Genomic DNA, 16,071 nt, shown 5'->3' on the forward strand with positions numbered 1-16,071 from the left:
GGCTACTGAACTCCATCTGTGTTTTGGGTAACTCTACTACCAAATAACTTGAAAGACTGTTGCTATTGAGAACTCTGGTTATTGATCTTTGCTTGTTTTTTTTTGTTTGTTTTGTTTTTGTTGCTTTTTCATTACACTACTGATTTTCCCCTCAGATAAGCTGAAGAGCTTTTGAAGTGGTTCCTGTGTTTCTCCCCCCAGACAAGGTGAGGCAGTTTTTGGCTAATTATAGTAACAATAAAGAGCTCTGTTCATTTGGTCTGCACTGGGGTCACATTTTGTGCTCACTATTTCAATACTTTTGTGGCAGTATAAGGTCTTTCATTCTATAACACTTTACTATGCCACCATCTTAAATTGCAATGATGCGGGTCTCATCACAACATCATTGTCATTACTGTTCTTATCTGCTACTATTTGCATGTCCTTTCCACACTGCATTAAGTGATGCTCTAGTGGTTAAACAGAGGGCTTCAGACCAGAGGATCCACCCTGCTCAGCGTACCGCTCTCGTTGGAGCGACATCTCTGCTATTTTGGCATTGTGGGACAGCTTGCCGGACTACTTTCGCCTGACCCAGCGCTTAATTTGCTGACATGAGAAGATGCTGCTGGATGAGTGTGAGTATTGGCTTATGATCATTTAGGCGGAAAAACACGAGATACACAAGTTCTTGTGCCAAATATACTCCTGATGTTTTTTGTTACCCATGAAAGTGCACTGTCATCGCAGGTCTGGGAACTACTTTTTGCGCAGGAATTCATCAAGCACATGCCACAGGCATGTCCTAACATAGAATACCCAGAAACGGGTTAGTTGTTCGGCCAAAACGAGAGCGTACACTTTTAGCTCTCCATAAGCTAAGCTACTGCCGCTCATGAGAGTATGCAGAGGATCCTCGGTTCCAACCCCAGTCTAACCAGACAATCACTATGGACCCTTGGACAAGGTCCTTAATCTTCAAGTTGCTCCTGGTGTGCAGTGAGCGCCTTGCATAGCAGCATCCTAACATCTATATGTGAGTGCGTCTGTGTGAATACTATATTATTACTCTGTCCATCCTCCTGGCATCCGTCTGTCTGCAAGAGATGATGGTGTAGCATCCAGTTTGTTTTGTTTTTTGTTGTTTTGTTTTGTTTTTTACACTTTTTACACCAATGCGCAAGTGACAATCTCTGCTACATTTGCTGCACGTGTACTGTGATGCCTGCTGAGGCTGCTGCTGTCGCTCCTTCCTCCTAGCTCGTTGCTCAGCAAGACCTTGGTTGGTATTATTCTGTATTCTTTAACTTATTCTATAATTTTATTTTAAATTCATACCCGCTAAATTTCCAGTGCAGCTACATTCCCAGTGCAATTACTATACACAGTATTTATATAATTTACATAGCTTCATGTAGTTTGTAAATACTTTAGTCTTATTTGTACCCCACTTGCTTACATATTTTCTTGATCACTGCTATGTTGCTGTAACAAGTAAATTTGCCCTGTGTAGGATCAATAAAGTCTTATCATAAATACAATCAATTTGTAACAGACACAACAATAAAACCTGAAATTTTATTATGCATCACTTTAAAATAACTGAAGAATTGCATTGCATAATTACATTCATGCTCTGATTGACTAAAATTAGTTTGTTGTTTTGCTACTATTTACTTATGAAATCAATGTGATTTTCACACAAGTCTTACCTGTGGAGATGTGGCGACCTGTGCCAAACAACATATAGAGGACCACAGGGAAGAAAGAGGTGTAAAGACCATATATTGGTGCCACGGATGTGAGTAAAGCAAAGGCCATTCCTATTTTGGGAAAGAAAATTCAAACAAGCAATTATTGAATGAACACAATGTACCCATCTCTACAGAGAATTCAGACAATAAATCAATCATTCTTTCAAATGCTCATATTTGAAAGAATGAAGCAAGACAATGTGACACTGCAGTTCAGTTCAGCTAATCATACTTGTATTAACTCCACAACAATGCAGTTATCACAGAAAAACAACATACAATGTACAGTGGAAACAATACAGCACATTTTCTCAGCATAATTTGTGAAATTTCCATCTACACTACTATTGTTATTGTTGTTTTAAAAGCACCCAACACTTGCATACCATCAGAACAACAATAATACTTATTATTATTATTATGACTACTACCTGAGACCAGCACATGCCTGTAAAGAGTGTAGGAAGTCATGAGGTCGCTGGACAGTTTTGTGTCAATGTTGTTTACTTTCCAGGCGAACAAAGATCCAAGTCTTTGGGGTCCTGGTGCTTCCTGTCTTACTGTGTGGTTGTGAGACTTGGATTCTAAGCAGTGACCTAAGATGACAACTAGATGTCTTTGGTAACAGGTGTCTTTGGGGATCCTTGGGTACCATTGGAACGATTGTGTCAAAGAAATGGTTACTTAATGAGTCTAAGATTAGGACTATCACTTACATTGCAAAGGAATGACATTTTGGACATGTGCCACCTTCCTTTGTGCATGATCCAGCTCAGTGAAGTGCCTCAGTGTTGAGGACCCAGCAACTGGAGAATACCAGGAGCCTTCCCACATTTAATCTGCATGCAGCAGATAAATGGTTACTTTTGAGAGCAGATGGACTTGTTGTCTGCCTGGATGGTTTCTGTCTCAGACCCAAGGCAGTTCCATATGTGGTGGATGCGGTAATGCATGACATGTGCGTGCTCCAAGAGCTGTTCTGATTACTGTTGTTGTTGTTGTGTGCAATGACATATAATGATGCTGCATACAACAACAACTGTAACAACATCAATATCATTATTTTTATTATAATAATAATAATAATGTACACTATGTAGTACAAACAATGCAGTACACTGTCACTTCATGAACTTTGACATTTTTATCTGAAATACTTGGACTTCTTGTTATTTAAAAACCACCTTACACTTGCTAATAATAACAATTATAATAAATTCTTACTGTTGTTGTTATTTGCAACAATATACAAATAATGAATGTTTATGAGTTCAATGGAATGAATATTTCATTCCATTGAAAGAATGTAAAAACATTCATTATTTGTTTTATATAATGGCTAAAACAGATCCTTGTCATTTGATATTATATTCATTTATACAACAGAAAAGGGACTTACATTTTGGTGCATCACTGCACTGACTTTGTGTACTTCCAGAAAAAAAAAGAAAAAGAGCTTGTGTACAATCCTCACTCCAATGAAAAATCACGTCTGACATCAACAGGACAACATGAACTTTAAATTCGAGTCCAAAAAAAATTCTGACGATGTCGTCCACAATAGCATGTACCAACTTCGTGTGCTCACCCCCCAAAAAAGTCTGTGTACTTCCACTGTGCAGTGAAAAAAAATCACATCAGAAATTAGTCCATCTTTTCATTCTAACTTCCTCCTAACAGCTCTGCCTCCAGACAGCTTATAGTGCAGTGGATTTGTTTTGTGTGTGTGTGTGTGTGTGTGTGTGTGTGCGCGCGCGTGTGCACAGAGTGCAATGGTACCAAATGTATGGAACCAAATTTGTACCCTAATGGAATCAAATTGCACTCTAAATGCAATGCAACATAAATGGGACAATAACCCATGTCACGTGACATATAAAGCATCAACCAAATGACAAGAATCCAATCAGCTGTTATATAAATAATAATAACATAATAGTATAACTGATGCTGTTGTTATTTGACAATATGCAACTGCAGCAACGTTAATATTATTATTATTATTATTATTATTATTATTATAGCAGTGTACTCTGTAATTGTCACTACATAAACTCTGACTTTTTTACCTGCACTATTTGGAGTTATTCATTTTAAAAAGCAACTTACACTTGCAAATAATAACAATAGTTGTATTCTTACTGTTATTATTATTATATTATTACTATTATTAGCACAGGCTGTACAGTACATTGCCACTACATAAACTTTGACTTTTTTTTACCTGCACTACTTTGAGTTATTTTTCATTTTAAAAAAAGCTACTTACACTTGTGAATAATAACAACAATAGCTGTTGCTGTTGTTATTAACATTATTATTATTATTATTATTATTAACAACGACAACAAGAAGAATAAGCCATTTTGTACTTCAAAATAAATAAACGGTATGGAGTTCAATGTATTTGTATCGTGCCAAATCCAGCACACTGGCAACAGCTGCACAGTGAAACAGTTAACAATGTCATGTTTATTTACCTTGTGGAATGTGAAGTATACCGACTGTGAGTCCCGCTATCGTATCTCCCAGAATCCATTTCTTCAGCCTGTAGGAGGGCAGCCAGCCGCACGCGGGCACTCGTTCTCTGAGCAGGTGAAGGAGCGCTCGTTGAGAGCACCTGCACGTCCCGGCCAGCTTGTCCAGGAGCCGCCCGCGCCCGCTGGGCTCTGAGCCGTAGGCCTGTTTGAAGCGGTCTTCCGTGTAGATGCTCCTGTACACGGCCACAGAAGCGCTCATGATGTCCCTGAACAGTCTCTGATAAGTGACAGTTCACCACACCAGCTGTAGGACAGATGCAGCACATTTTGTCCTGACCTCAAAATCCATTTTCCTGTCGCACGGCGCTCAGCCAATGACATGGCTCAAAGCTCTTCTTCAAGAAGTTTTTTTTTTTTTTTTTTTCAAAATCCTTTTCGGACCACGTAATGGTGTGCTGCTGTCCAGCGCGCTTTTTAGGGATGGATGACCGCAATAATCCTCTGGGTCCTAAAGCTAAAAGAAATTTGGCAGGATATTAACAAAAAAATATACATTTGTGCCAGTTCACTTTTTCTTCATTAATAACTAGGGTTTGCTCACAGTTATGACACATTAAGTTATCATTATTATTATTATTATTATTATTATATCGTCCAAATTATGATCAATTAAATCATGATTGCAATATATAATCCATATTTCACCCATATTGGCTTCTCTTCATTGGCTCCCTGTTAATTCCAGAATAGAATTTAAAATTCTTCTTCTTACTTATAAGGTTTTGAATAATCAGATCCCATCTTATCTTAGGGACCTCGTAGTACCATATCACCCCAATAGAGCGCTTCGCTCTCAGACTGCAGGCTTACTTGTAGTTCCTAGGGTTTGTAAGAGTAGAATGGGAGGCAGAGCCTTCAGCTTTCAGGCTCCTCTCCTGTGGAACCAGCTCCCAATTCAGATCAGGGATACAGACACCCTCTCTACTTTTAAGATTAAGCTTAAAACTTTCCTTTTTAGTTAGGGTTGGCTCAGATGACCCTGAACCATCCCTTAGTTATGCTGGTACAGACTTAGACTGCTGGGGGGTTCCCATGATGCACTGAGTGTTTCTTTTTATTCACCTCTTTTTGCTCTGCATGCACCACTCTGCATTTAATCATTAGTGATTGATCTCTGCTCTCTTCCACAGCATGTCTTTTTCCTGGTTCTCTCCCTCAGCCCCAACCAGTCCCAGCAGAAGACTGCCCCTCCCTGAGCCTGGTTCTGCTGGAGGTTTCTTCCTGTTAAAAGGGAGTTTTCCTTCCCACTGTCACCAAGTGCTTGCTCATAGGGGGTCGTTTTGACTGTTGGGGTTTTTCTGTAATTATTGTATGGCTTTTGCCTTACAATATAAAGCGCCTTGGGGTGATTGTTTGTTGTGATTTGGCGCTATATAAATAAAATTGATTTGATTTGATCTTAAAACAATAAGCGTATCATCTTGTAATGCATCAAATTGAAACGATTATATGAGGATGAACACAATAAAATTGGATCAAGTTTGATACACCATATTAATCAATCATCTATGTTGTTTTGCCAATATAATATTGGTCCATAGACATGTCTTCCACCTGCTGGATAGTTGGTGGATGCTGGATTGATGATGGATTAGGAGCAGGTGTGGCTGTCAGTGAGAGAAGTGGGCTATTTTTGCACAGAATGTATGAAATCAGAGTAATAAACTGTTACTTTCTGACTGTTTCACAGCAGTTACTTTCTAAAACTCAGACACCACTGTGGTGCCTCCATGCAAACCCTGCACAAAGGATTTTGTATGAATTTACATAAACACTTCTTCATTTGTTGTCTATCCCAATATGGGTGTGGTTTCAAAATATCTTAAATTGAGCTTGTTTGTCAATTTATTTTATTTCCAAAGCCACTGTTTATTTTGAGGTAATTTTGGACAGTTATGAGATGCTAGGTTATAAGATACTAAATCATGATTACAGATATAAGCATCCGGTGCATCCAGAAAGTATTCACAGTGCTTCACTTTTTCCACATTTTATGTTACAGCCTTATTCCAAAATGGATTAAATTATTTTTTGCCCTCAAACGTCTATACACAATACCCCATAATGACAATGTGAAAAAGTTTTTTTTTTTTTTTGCAAATTTATTAAAAATAAAAAAAATCTAAGAAATCACATATACATAAGTATTCACAGCCTTTGCCATGAAGCTCAAAATTGAGCTCAGGTGCATCCTGCTTCCACTGATCAACCTTGAGATGTTTCTACAGCATCATTGGAGTCCACCTGGGGTAAATTCAGTTGATTGGACATGATTTGGAAAGGCACATACCAGTCTAAATATAAGTTCCCACAGTTGACATTGCATGTCAGAGCACAAACCAAACATGAAGTCAAAGGAATGGTCTGTAATAGGCCAATATCAAATCTATTATTTTGTTCTAAGATTCTTGACAAAGTAGCTCACAGCAGCTCATTGACCACCTTACTGAGAATAATCTCTTTGAGCCACTGCAGCCTGCATTTAGAATGCATCATTCCACAGAGAGCTCTCACTAAAGTGGTAAATGATCTGTTGCTTGCAGTGAATTCAGACACCACTACAGTTCTGTTACTGTTAGATTTTAGTGCTGCATTTTATATAATGGACCATTGTGTTCTACTTGATAGGCTGGAGAATCATTTTGGGATCACTGGGAATGTCTTTGCATGGTTGACATTTTATACCTAACCAGTCGCTCTCATTGTGTTCTATACATCAACACTACCTCTAACCTTGGTGACATGAAATGCAGGGTTCCACTTGGATCTGTCTTAGTCCCCCCGCTTTTCTCCTTTTATATAGTACCCCTTGGGCACATACTGCAGGATTATGGAATTACACTCAGTTCTACAATTTGATAACTGCTGGTAATCTCGTAGACATAAAGTCTTCAGAGGATTGCCTTGTGTCAGTGAAAAGTTGGATGCCCAGCAATTTCTTACTTTTAAACTCGGACAAGACCGAAATAATGGTCCTTGGTCCAGCAAGACATTGTCATCAGTTTGACCAGCTAATGCTTAATCTAGGCTCGTGTGTCATACATCACACTGACAAAGTGAGAAAAATTGGGGTGATTTTTGATCCCTTGCTGTCCTTTGACTGACACATTAGAGATATCACGAGGACTGGTTGCTTCCACCTGCGAAAAATAACGAAGATTTGTATCATCCTGTCTTTGGCTGATGCAGATTCTCTGATCCATGCATTTGTCTCTTCTAGACTAGATTACTACAATGTTCTATTCTCTGATCTACCATAGTCCTGCAGTAGGGGTCTCCAATTGGTTCAAAATCTTGTTGCCAGCAGAACCACCTCTACAGAAACATTTCTGCTGCTTTGAAGGTCCCATTGAGCACAGTGGCACTGGCTTCCATCATCCATAAATGGAAGACGCTCTGATCCATCAGGACTCTTCCTAGAGCTGACTGCCTGTCTAAACTGAGTGATCAGGGGAGAAGGGCCTTAGTCAGGGAGGTGACCAAGAACCCGATGGTCACTCTGTCAGAGCTCCAGCATTCCTCTGTGGTGAGAGGAGAACCTTCCAGAAGGACAACCATCTCTGCAGCAATCCACCAATCAGACCTGTATGGTAGAGTGGCCAGATGGAAGCCACTCCTTAGTAAAAGGCACATGGCAGCCCCGTCTGGAGTTTGCAAAGAGGCACTCGAAGGACTGTCAGACCATGAGAAACAAAATTTTCTGTGACGTCCTTTCAGCTTTGGGGGGCGCCACCCCATGAACCACCCTAATTACAGGCCTCTTAACCCCCTGCCACTTTAAGCATTTTTTAAATGTAGATGTAAATTAACATTAAAAGTTTTCTGCTAGTTGACAGTAGGGCTCTACAATATGGCCAAATTATTGTATCTCAATATTGTCATATAAATATGATATACGATATGACTATGATTTGACGCAAAGTGCAGCAACAGAGAAAATTAAACATTCTTAAACAAAACAGTAATAATACACACCGATTTTGCACTCATCATACTGTGCCCTCCAAAAGTATTGGAACACTTGGAATTTCACACATTTTAATTTGTTTATGCCATTTAAAATACAAGAAAAACCAAAAAATAAAGAACAAAAATCTCTAAAATTATCTTCCTCAAACTCAAACTGAAAGCAAATCTCTAAAACTTGATAAAACCTGTAAATAATAATCAGTTTTATTGGCAGTTTTCTTTAGACAAGTCAGGGGATGTAAACATGATAAGTGATAAGAATGATACATGATTAGAATGGTGACAAAGGTCAGTTTCAGTTTGTACTGGGGTCAAAAGTTAAAGCTGCTCCATTAATTTTGCTCCAGTTGTATTTGTGCTGAATTTAATGCTTATATCACCATTTGAAGGATTGTTTCAGTTATCTGCTGCACTAATAAGCCAACATGAAGCAGCTGCTTTCTGTTAGGTTAAACGTGTATATAAGGCAACCTGAATTAAAGGAAAAATGCTGCTTTTAACAACCTGGACCTCATTTCTGGCATAAAATACGGTCGTTTACTCACCAATATAAGTTTGGCGTCATTAGAAGTCCATAGTTCAAACGACGTGTTCAGTTCAAATCTGGAGCAAACATTTTTCTTTTTCTAAGGTGGATTAGAACTTTTTGTGGTACACAGCACAAACTACTAGACAGGAGGAACCTAGCAGTCAGTGTGACTCACTGATTTGAAAATGCAGCTCTTTCAACCAGACGTATGGTGCTGTGACATGTCAATCATCTGTGTCCAATCAGATTTTAGGAGAGTCCACTGAAACCCCGGCCTCCACTCTAGCTCCACCCATGTCAGGAAGTGTTTGACATTTGAACATTTCCTGTTTTACTGTGGACTTGAATTTTGGTACTTCCTGTTTAGGATGCCCTGTACCATGAGTGAGTTTCGGGCCGCTGCGCGACGCTTCACTCATCTAAATTATAATAAGTATGTAGAACACAAATTCATAAATAATCAGGTGGCATCAGGGTCACTTTGAGTGACAGTAGAGCCCTGAGCCAGGTGAGCTGTGCACTGAATGCATCTTCTGTTCTTTCTCTGCATTTTATTCCAAATATCTGTAATAATATGACTTGTTTTGCGAATAAAGATCATTTATGTATTTTTTTAAAGAAATTCTTCAAATCAGTAGTTTCAAAAAACTCCTTTATTCATGTGGATGTACTGTTTTGGTATGAGAAACGGGTTTACCAAAGTCTTTGGGTCACAAAAGTAGTGTAAGAAAGTTCTTCCAGCTTCTCCCTTTGGGGTCACCACAACAGATCCAAGATGGATCTGCATGTTAATTTGGTAGACGTTTTAACCCAGATGCCTTTCCTGCCACAACTACACATAACAGAGATTTGGCAGGAGTGGCCTTGAACCAGGAACCTTCTGCTTTGGAAACAAGCACACTAATGGCTTGGTTACCACACTGCTGTTAAATGGAGTCTGTAGTTTTATAGAATAGATGGATGTGATACTGTTTCATAATTATTGGATCCTAATTCTTCAGTGCAAGGTACAAAGTCATAATTTTGAGATACTAAGTGATACTTTTGAGATGCTATATCAGTATGAAACAAATTCTGATAATTATGAGTATATTGAAGTCATGAGACCCTCAAAGATGATTACAAGATAAGCAAAATTACCACTCACAATTATGATATTCTAAATCCTAATTACGTATAAGATACAGTTATGATTATTTTTATATAACCTTTATATAACCAGATCAAGTCTCAGTGCAATTCAAAATCTGTTTTACAAGCGAGACCTGGCCAGGAAAGCAATATTTTGAGAATAGAATCATAGGATGATTTATGAAAATGGAGAGCATAGGCAAAAAGGAGCCCCCAGTACTAGGAGGATATACTCCATTCCAGACAGAAGCAGGAGAGCAGCTGTGAACATAGGTGCCTGTGGGGAGTCTGTGCCTGTTGATGGACTGATGGATCCATCCATCCGTCCATCTGTCTGTCCATCTTCTGTCCGTCCATCCACCCATCCACCATTAGAGATCCTTCCAGGATTGTGACATGCATGATCTATGTGGGATCTGCTGAGATCTGGAACATTCCTATGGGGTAAGGCATCGTCATGTGGACGAAAACCTGGGAATGTCCTATTTAATGACAGATCTGGCATCAGTGCACATATTGACTCACCAGTTATTTTACGGAACTCTACTCTTCACCTCTTGGTTGTTATTTGAGCCATGGGTTGTTGCAACCATAGGAAAATATGCATATGGTTGCTTAGCAGCAACAGTTCTATCTTTGCATGTTTGTCCATTCTTTGTTGCGCTTTTGTTTTACTGTTTGGTTTCATTAGTATTGAAAAAGCAGATGGTCACCCCACTGAGACTGGTCTGCTTGATTTTGTCAAAAAACAGCTGAGGGAGTTTTTCCTGGCCAATGTTGCCAACGTGCTTGCTCAGGGGATAACTTGTTGTGCCTTGGATCAGCTTTTGTTTTGATTTGGCACCATATTGATTACATTTGAATTGAAAGTTCAGCGTCAAGTCTCAAGAGACAGTCTCAAGAGACAATGGCACACAACCAATAATGCGTAATACAAAAACCAGAGTGCCAAAATCAGATGCAGAACACAGAACCAATGCAATAGGGAAGAGATTGGCGCAATCCAGTGATTGCTGAGTTTCTTAAAGAGAAGTACAGAGGCTCTTTGGCAAAGTTGCAAGGTGTAGTACAAACAACATTCACAGATGGATCACACAAGACAGAATAAAAGGTCAGTGTGTCAGAGACAGACCATGTCGACACTACCCAGCTGAGCTCAAGAAACAATCTGGTTTAAACAAGATGGTGGATACATGCAGGCTAGCAGATAATTGTGCAGATTGGAGACGACTTGTATCGCCCATAAGGCATTGTTCATAAGGTGTGCAACAACGATGAGACATTTTCTCATAATGAAGAGATGCTAAGCTATAATTATGAATTGTGCCATATCACACACTAATCTGTAAAAATGATGACTTATATTGTTACAGCCACTGTGTAAATCATATGTTTTACGAAAGTTCCACTTAATAATTAAGTTAAAACACTGGTGTAGAAATTGTATTTATGTCTACTGGAAGAATCGGACGTCTTTACCTTTATGTGCTACTTCCAGAGGGCTACACAGGAGGTAGGAACTTTGAGGAGCTACAGTTCACTCATGCAATATTTTTCACTGGGATCCACATAAAAAGATCAAAGTCAGATTGTCACTGCAGTGAAGTGTAACCTCAAACTCAGTCAGCAAGGAGTTCATTTCCGAAAAGGATGGATGTCTGTAATAGGCGGGTGTTTAAGTGGAGTAGCCAGAAGGAAAGAGTCTGGTACCTGTGAGACTCCTATGAAATTCAATCACACATGACAGTCTGGTTCATGGATCAAACCTTGACTCTGATCAGAGATTGTGTGTGCAGAGTGAGATCTTCTTTGTCAGACAGGAGTGGATACAAGGGAGCTTTGGATAAATACAAGATTAAACAGATAAAACTAACCCAGCATTGACTGGCTGATCTTCAAAGCTTCACACAAAAATTAACAGCAAAAAGAGAGTCGCCTTTGAAGTGCGTCCTCGGTATGACCCATGTAAGTACAAAGGTACTACAGAACTGTACTACAGTATGACTGAATCAGAAAGTCTGATGCTTTTGCTGAGTACAGAACAAAGAAAATGGGGACTCCATCTCTGGCATAATCCCAGTTCAAGACTCTGAAGGGAAGTCCCACAGCCAGCGGTGCTACGTGATAAAATGCATGCAGTACTCTCTTTTCTGTTGTTGCACAGACCAACACCCAGACCTAACATGAATGGACCTAGACCAATGAACTTATACCGGATGTGGTTCTTGAGACATGACTTATCTTCAATGAAATATGGCCCACCTTTTCCTTTCAGCACCCAAAACATCACGTCAGTGAGATCCCTGGCACCCATGTTTTATTCAGTCACATAATTCACCACAACCTGCCTCAAAATGTGTGTGTATTGTAAATCCACAAACATTCGGTCACATCGAACTGATATGTGTGACTGTGTGCTCGCTTGCACATTTCCAAAGCCAACACAACCATGCAGATTACAAAATGGACTTCATAACAGATTGGGCAAGGCCTGGGTTAACAAAGACCAATCTGGTGTTATGGCTCAAAAGGGTGCCAGGGGAAATCCGGCTACTGCTGGGCGAAGAACAAGAAGAAGAGACAGATGGAGAGAAGAAAATCTAGAAGAGTGGAAGTGAGAGTCTGGACTTTACATGTTAGTTGTATAAGTGGTAAAGGGAGAGAGCTGGGTGGTATGATGGAGGAGAGAAAGATAGATATACTGTGTGTGCAAGAGACCAAGTGGAAGGCAAGCAAGGCCAGGAACATCAGAGGTGGGTTCAAGTTGTATAGTGGTGAGGATAGGAAGAAAAACAGTGTTGGGGTCACCTTAAAGGAAGAGTATGTTAAGAGTGTGTTGGCGGATAAGCGAGTGTCTGACAGAATGATGAGTGTGAAGTTGAAAAATAACAGGGTGATGAGGAATATCATCAGTGCATGTGCCCCACAGGTAGGGTGTGAGACGAAGGATAAAGAAGATTTCTGTAGCGAGTTAGATGAGGTGGTGGAGAGTGTGCCTAATCATGAAAGAGTGGTGATTGAAGTGGACTTCAATGGGCATGTTGGAAAATGGAAAAGAGGTGATGAGGAAGTAATGGGTAGACATGGTATCAAGGAAAGGAATGTGGAAGGGCAAATGGTAGGAGATTTTGTAAAAAGCATGGAAATGGCTGTGGTGAACACCTACTTTAAGAAACGGGAGGAGCACAGAGTGATATATAAGAGTATGAGAAGGGGCATGCAGGTAGACTACGCTCTTTGTAGGAGATGCAACCTAATAGAAACTGGAGACTGTAAGGTGGTGGCAGGAGAGAGTGTAGCCAGACAGCATCGGATGGTGGTTTGTAGGATGACTTTAGAGGTGAAGAAGAGAAAGAGAGTAAGAGCTTCACCAAGGATCAGATGGTGGAAGCTCTTACTCTCTTTGGAAAAGTACTACAGATGTGGTAAGGGAGACAGCTCGGAAGGTACTGGGTGTCTGGGCATTGGAAGGAACACAAATAGAGTTGGTTGTGGAACAAAGATGTTCGGGAAAGCATAAGGAGAAAGAGTTTGGTGAAAAAAATTGGGATAGTCAGAGGGTTAAAGAAAGACAGGAGTACAGGGAGATGTGGTGTAAGGTAAAAACAGGAGTGGCAAAAACTAAGAAAAAAGCATATAGCGAGCTGTAAATGAAGTTAAACACTAAGGAAGCAGAAAAACAACTTGTACCAATTGGCCAGACAATGGGACTGACCTGGAAAGGATGTGCAGCAGGTTAAGCCTGGTTCACACGACAGGATTTTAAAATTATCTTTAGGTTTCCAAAACCTGAGAGACCACACATGTAAAGATAAAAAATCATAGCTCTAACAGGTTTGGTCGTACAGTGTGTGGTGTTCAGCCACACGGTAAGGACAACAACACCACACACGAACAGATTTCACACACGAACATTTACAGTTCAGACAGGAAATCTCGCAAAATCTCTCGAGATTAAACGTGACTTCGGAGGTACTTTGTGGACTATTTAAAACAGAGGGAAAAATGACACAAAAAGAAAAAGAAAAGGTGTTCTTTAAAGGGGTGGATACAGCGTGACAACCGGACTTTCTCCGTACGTCCATCACCTCGCTTTCTGATTGGCTGCACGTCACATTCAGCAGGCTGTGTGCTCGTTTGTGGTCGGAGGACACAACACACGCTGCGATATCGGGCCAAAAAAATCCAACGTTGAATATACCCGATTTGCGATTGGAGCGCTCCTGACGCCCTTCCGAGCAGATCAGAGCGCTCTGAACACACCACACATGGCAGGAATATCTGATAAGATTATCTTTGACGTCATCACGATTGTCGGGGCGTCCTTAAGATTGTCAGAAAGGGAAGATCGGGTCTGATACCGGCCTAATTATCCTGCCGTGTGAACCAGGCTTTAGGGTGGTAAAGGATGCAGATGATGATTTAAGCCTGGTTCACACGACAGGATTTTAAAATTATCTGTAGGTTTCCAAAACCTGAGAGACCACACACGTGAAGATAAAAAATCATGGATCTAACAGGTTTGGTCATAGAGTGTGTGGTGTGCAACCACACAGTAAGGACAACACCACCACACACGAACAGATTTCACGCACGAACATTTACAGTTCAGACAGGAAATCTCGCAAAATCTCTCGAGATTAAACGTGACTTCAGAGTAAACAAACGGAGGTACTTTGTGGACTATTTACAACAGAGGGAAAAAAAACGATACAAAAAGAAAAGGTGCTCTTTAAAGGAGTGGAGACAGCGCGACCACTGGACTTTCTGGTAAGTCAGAACAGCTGTTTTGATTTTATTTTCCGCTCTGTACGTCTGTCACCTCGCTTTCTGATTGGCTGCACGTCACATTCAGCAGGCTGCGTGCTCGTTTGTGGTCGGAGGACACAACACACGCTGCGATATCAGGCCAAAAAAATCCAACATGTTGAATATCCCCGATTTGTGATCAGAGCGCTCCTGACGCCCTTCCGAGCAGATCAGAGCGCTCTGAACACACCACACACGGCAAGAATATCTGATAAGATTATCTTTAGAGTCATCATGATTGTCGGGGCGTCCTTAAGATTGTCGGAAGGGGAAGATCGGGTCCGATATCGGCCTAATTATCCTGCCGTGTGAACCCGGCCTTACTGAGAAGAGTGTGCAGAGGAGAGTGTGTTGTGAAGGTAGAAGGAATATTTTGAGGAGTTGATGAATGAAGAAAATTAGACAGAAAAGGTTGGATAATGTGGCGAGAATAATTCAAGACGTAAATGGGATAAGTAAGGATGAAGTGAGGGCAGCAATGAAGACGATGAAGAGTGGAAAGGCAGTTGGTCCAAATGACATTCCAGTGGTGGCACTGAAATGCTTTGGAGAGATGGCAGTGGAGTTTCTAATCAGACTGAATAATAAAATCTTGGAGAGTGGGAGGATGCCTGAGAAGTGGAGAAGTGTAGTGGTTTCAAGAACAAGGGTGATGTGTAGAACTGCAGTAACTACAGAGGCATTAAGCTGATCAGCCACAGCATGAAGTTATGGGAAAGAGTAGTAGAAGTTGCACTAAGAAGATTTGTGAGCAGCAATATGGTTTCATGCTGAGAAAGGGCACGGTGATGCAATGTTTGCCCTGAGAGTGCTGATGGAGAAATATAGAGAAGGCCAGAAGGAGTTACAGTGAGGAAAATAAGTATTTGAACACCCTGCAATTTTGCAAGTTCTCCCACTTAGAAATCATGGAGGGGTCTGAAATTTTCATCTTAGGTGCATGTCCACTGTGAGAGACATAATCTAAAAAAAAAAATCCGGAAATCACAATGTATGATTTTTTTTAATAATTTATTTGTATGTTACTGCTGCAAATAAGTATTTGAACACCTACCAACCAGCAAGAATTCTGGCTCACACAGACCTGTTAATTTTTCTTTAAGAAGCCCTCTTATTCTGCACTCTTTACCTGTATTAATTGCACCTGTTTGAACTTGTTACCTGTATAAAAGACACCTGTTCACACACTCAATCAATCACACTCCAACCTGTCCACCATAGCCAAGACCAAAGAGCTGTCTAAGGACACCAGGCACAAAACTGTAGACCTGCACAAGGCTGGGATGGTCTACAGGACAACAGGCAAGCAGCTTGGTAGAAGACAACAACTGTTATGATTATTTATTAGAAAGTGGAA

The 16,071-nt window shown here is 40.4% G+C and overlaps 1 protein-coding gene across 1 annotated transcript in view; it reads right to left on the minus strand.

The window, feature by feature from the left end:
- The window catches only part of slc26a10 (solute carrier family 26 member 10), a 30,627-nt gene extending 26,001 nt beyond the window's left edge, over window positions 1–4,626 (minus strand). Inside the window, exons 1-2 of the mRNA XM_034172400.1 lie at window positions 4,217–4,626; window positions 1,695–1,805 (exon numbers count right to left, since the gene is read on the minus strand). Coding sequence (XP_034028291.1) covers window positions 1,695–1,805; window positions 4,217–4,475 — 370 coding nt within the window. The 5' untranslated portion in view covers window positions 4,476–4,626. The remainder of the gene's footprint in view (window positions 1–1,694; window positions 1,806–4,216) is intronic.
- Window positions 4,627–16,071: the final 11,445 nt, after the last annotated feature.

Source organism: Thalassophryne amazonica, chromosome 6 (genome assembly GCF_902500255.1).
Source record: "Thalassophryne amazonica chromosome 6, fThaAma1.1, whole genome shotgun sequence".
NCBI classification, from domain to species: Eukaryota; Metazoa; Chordata; class Actinopteri; order Batrachoidiformes; family Batrachoididae; genus Thalassophryne; species Thalassophryne amazonica.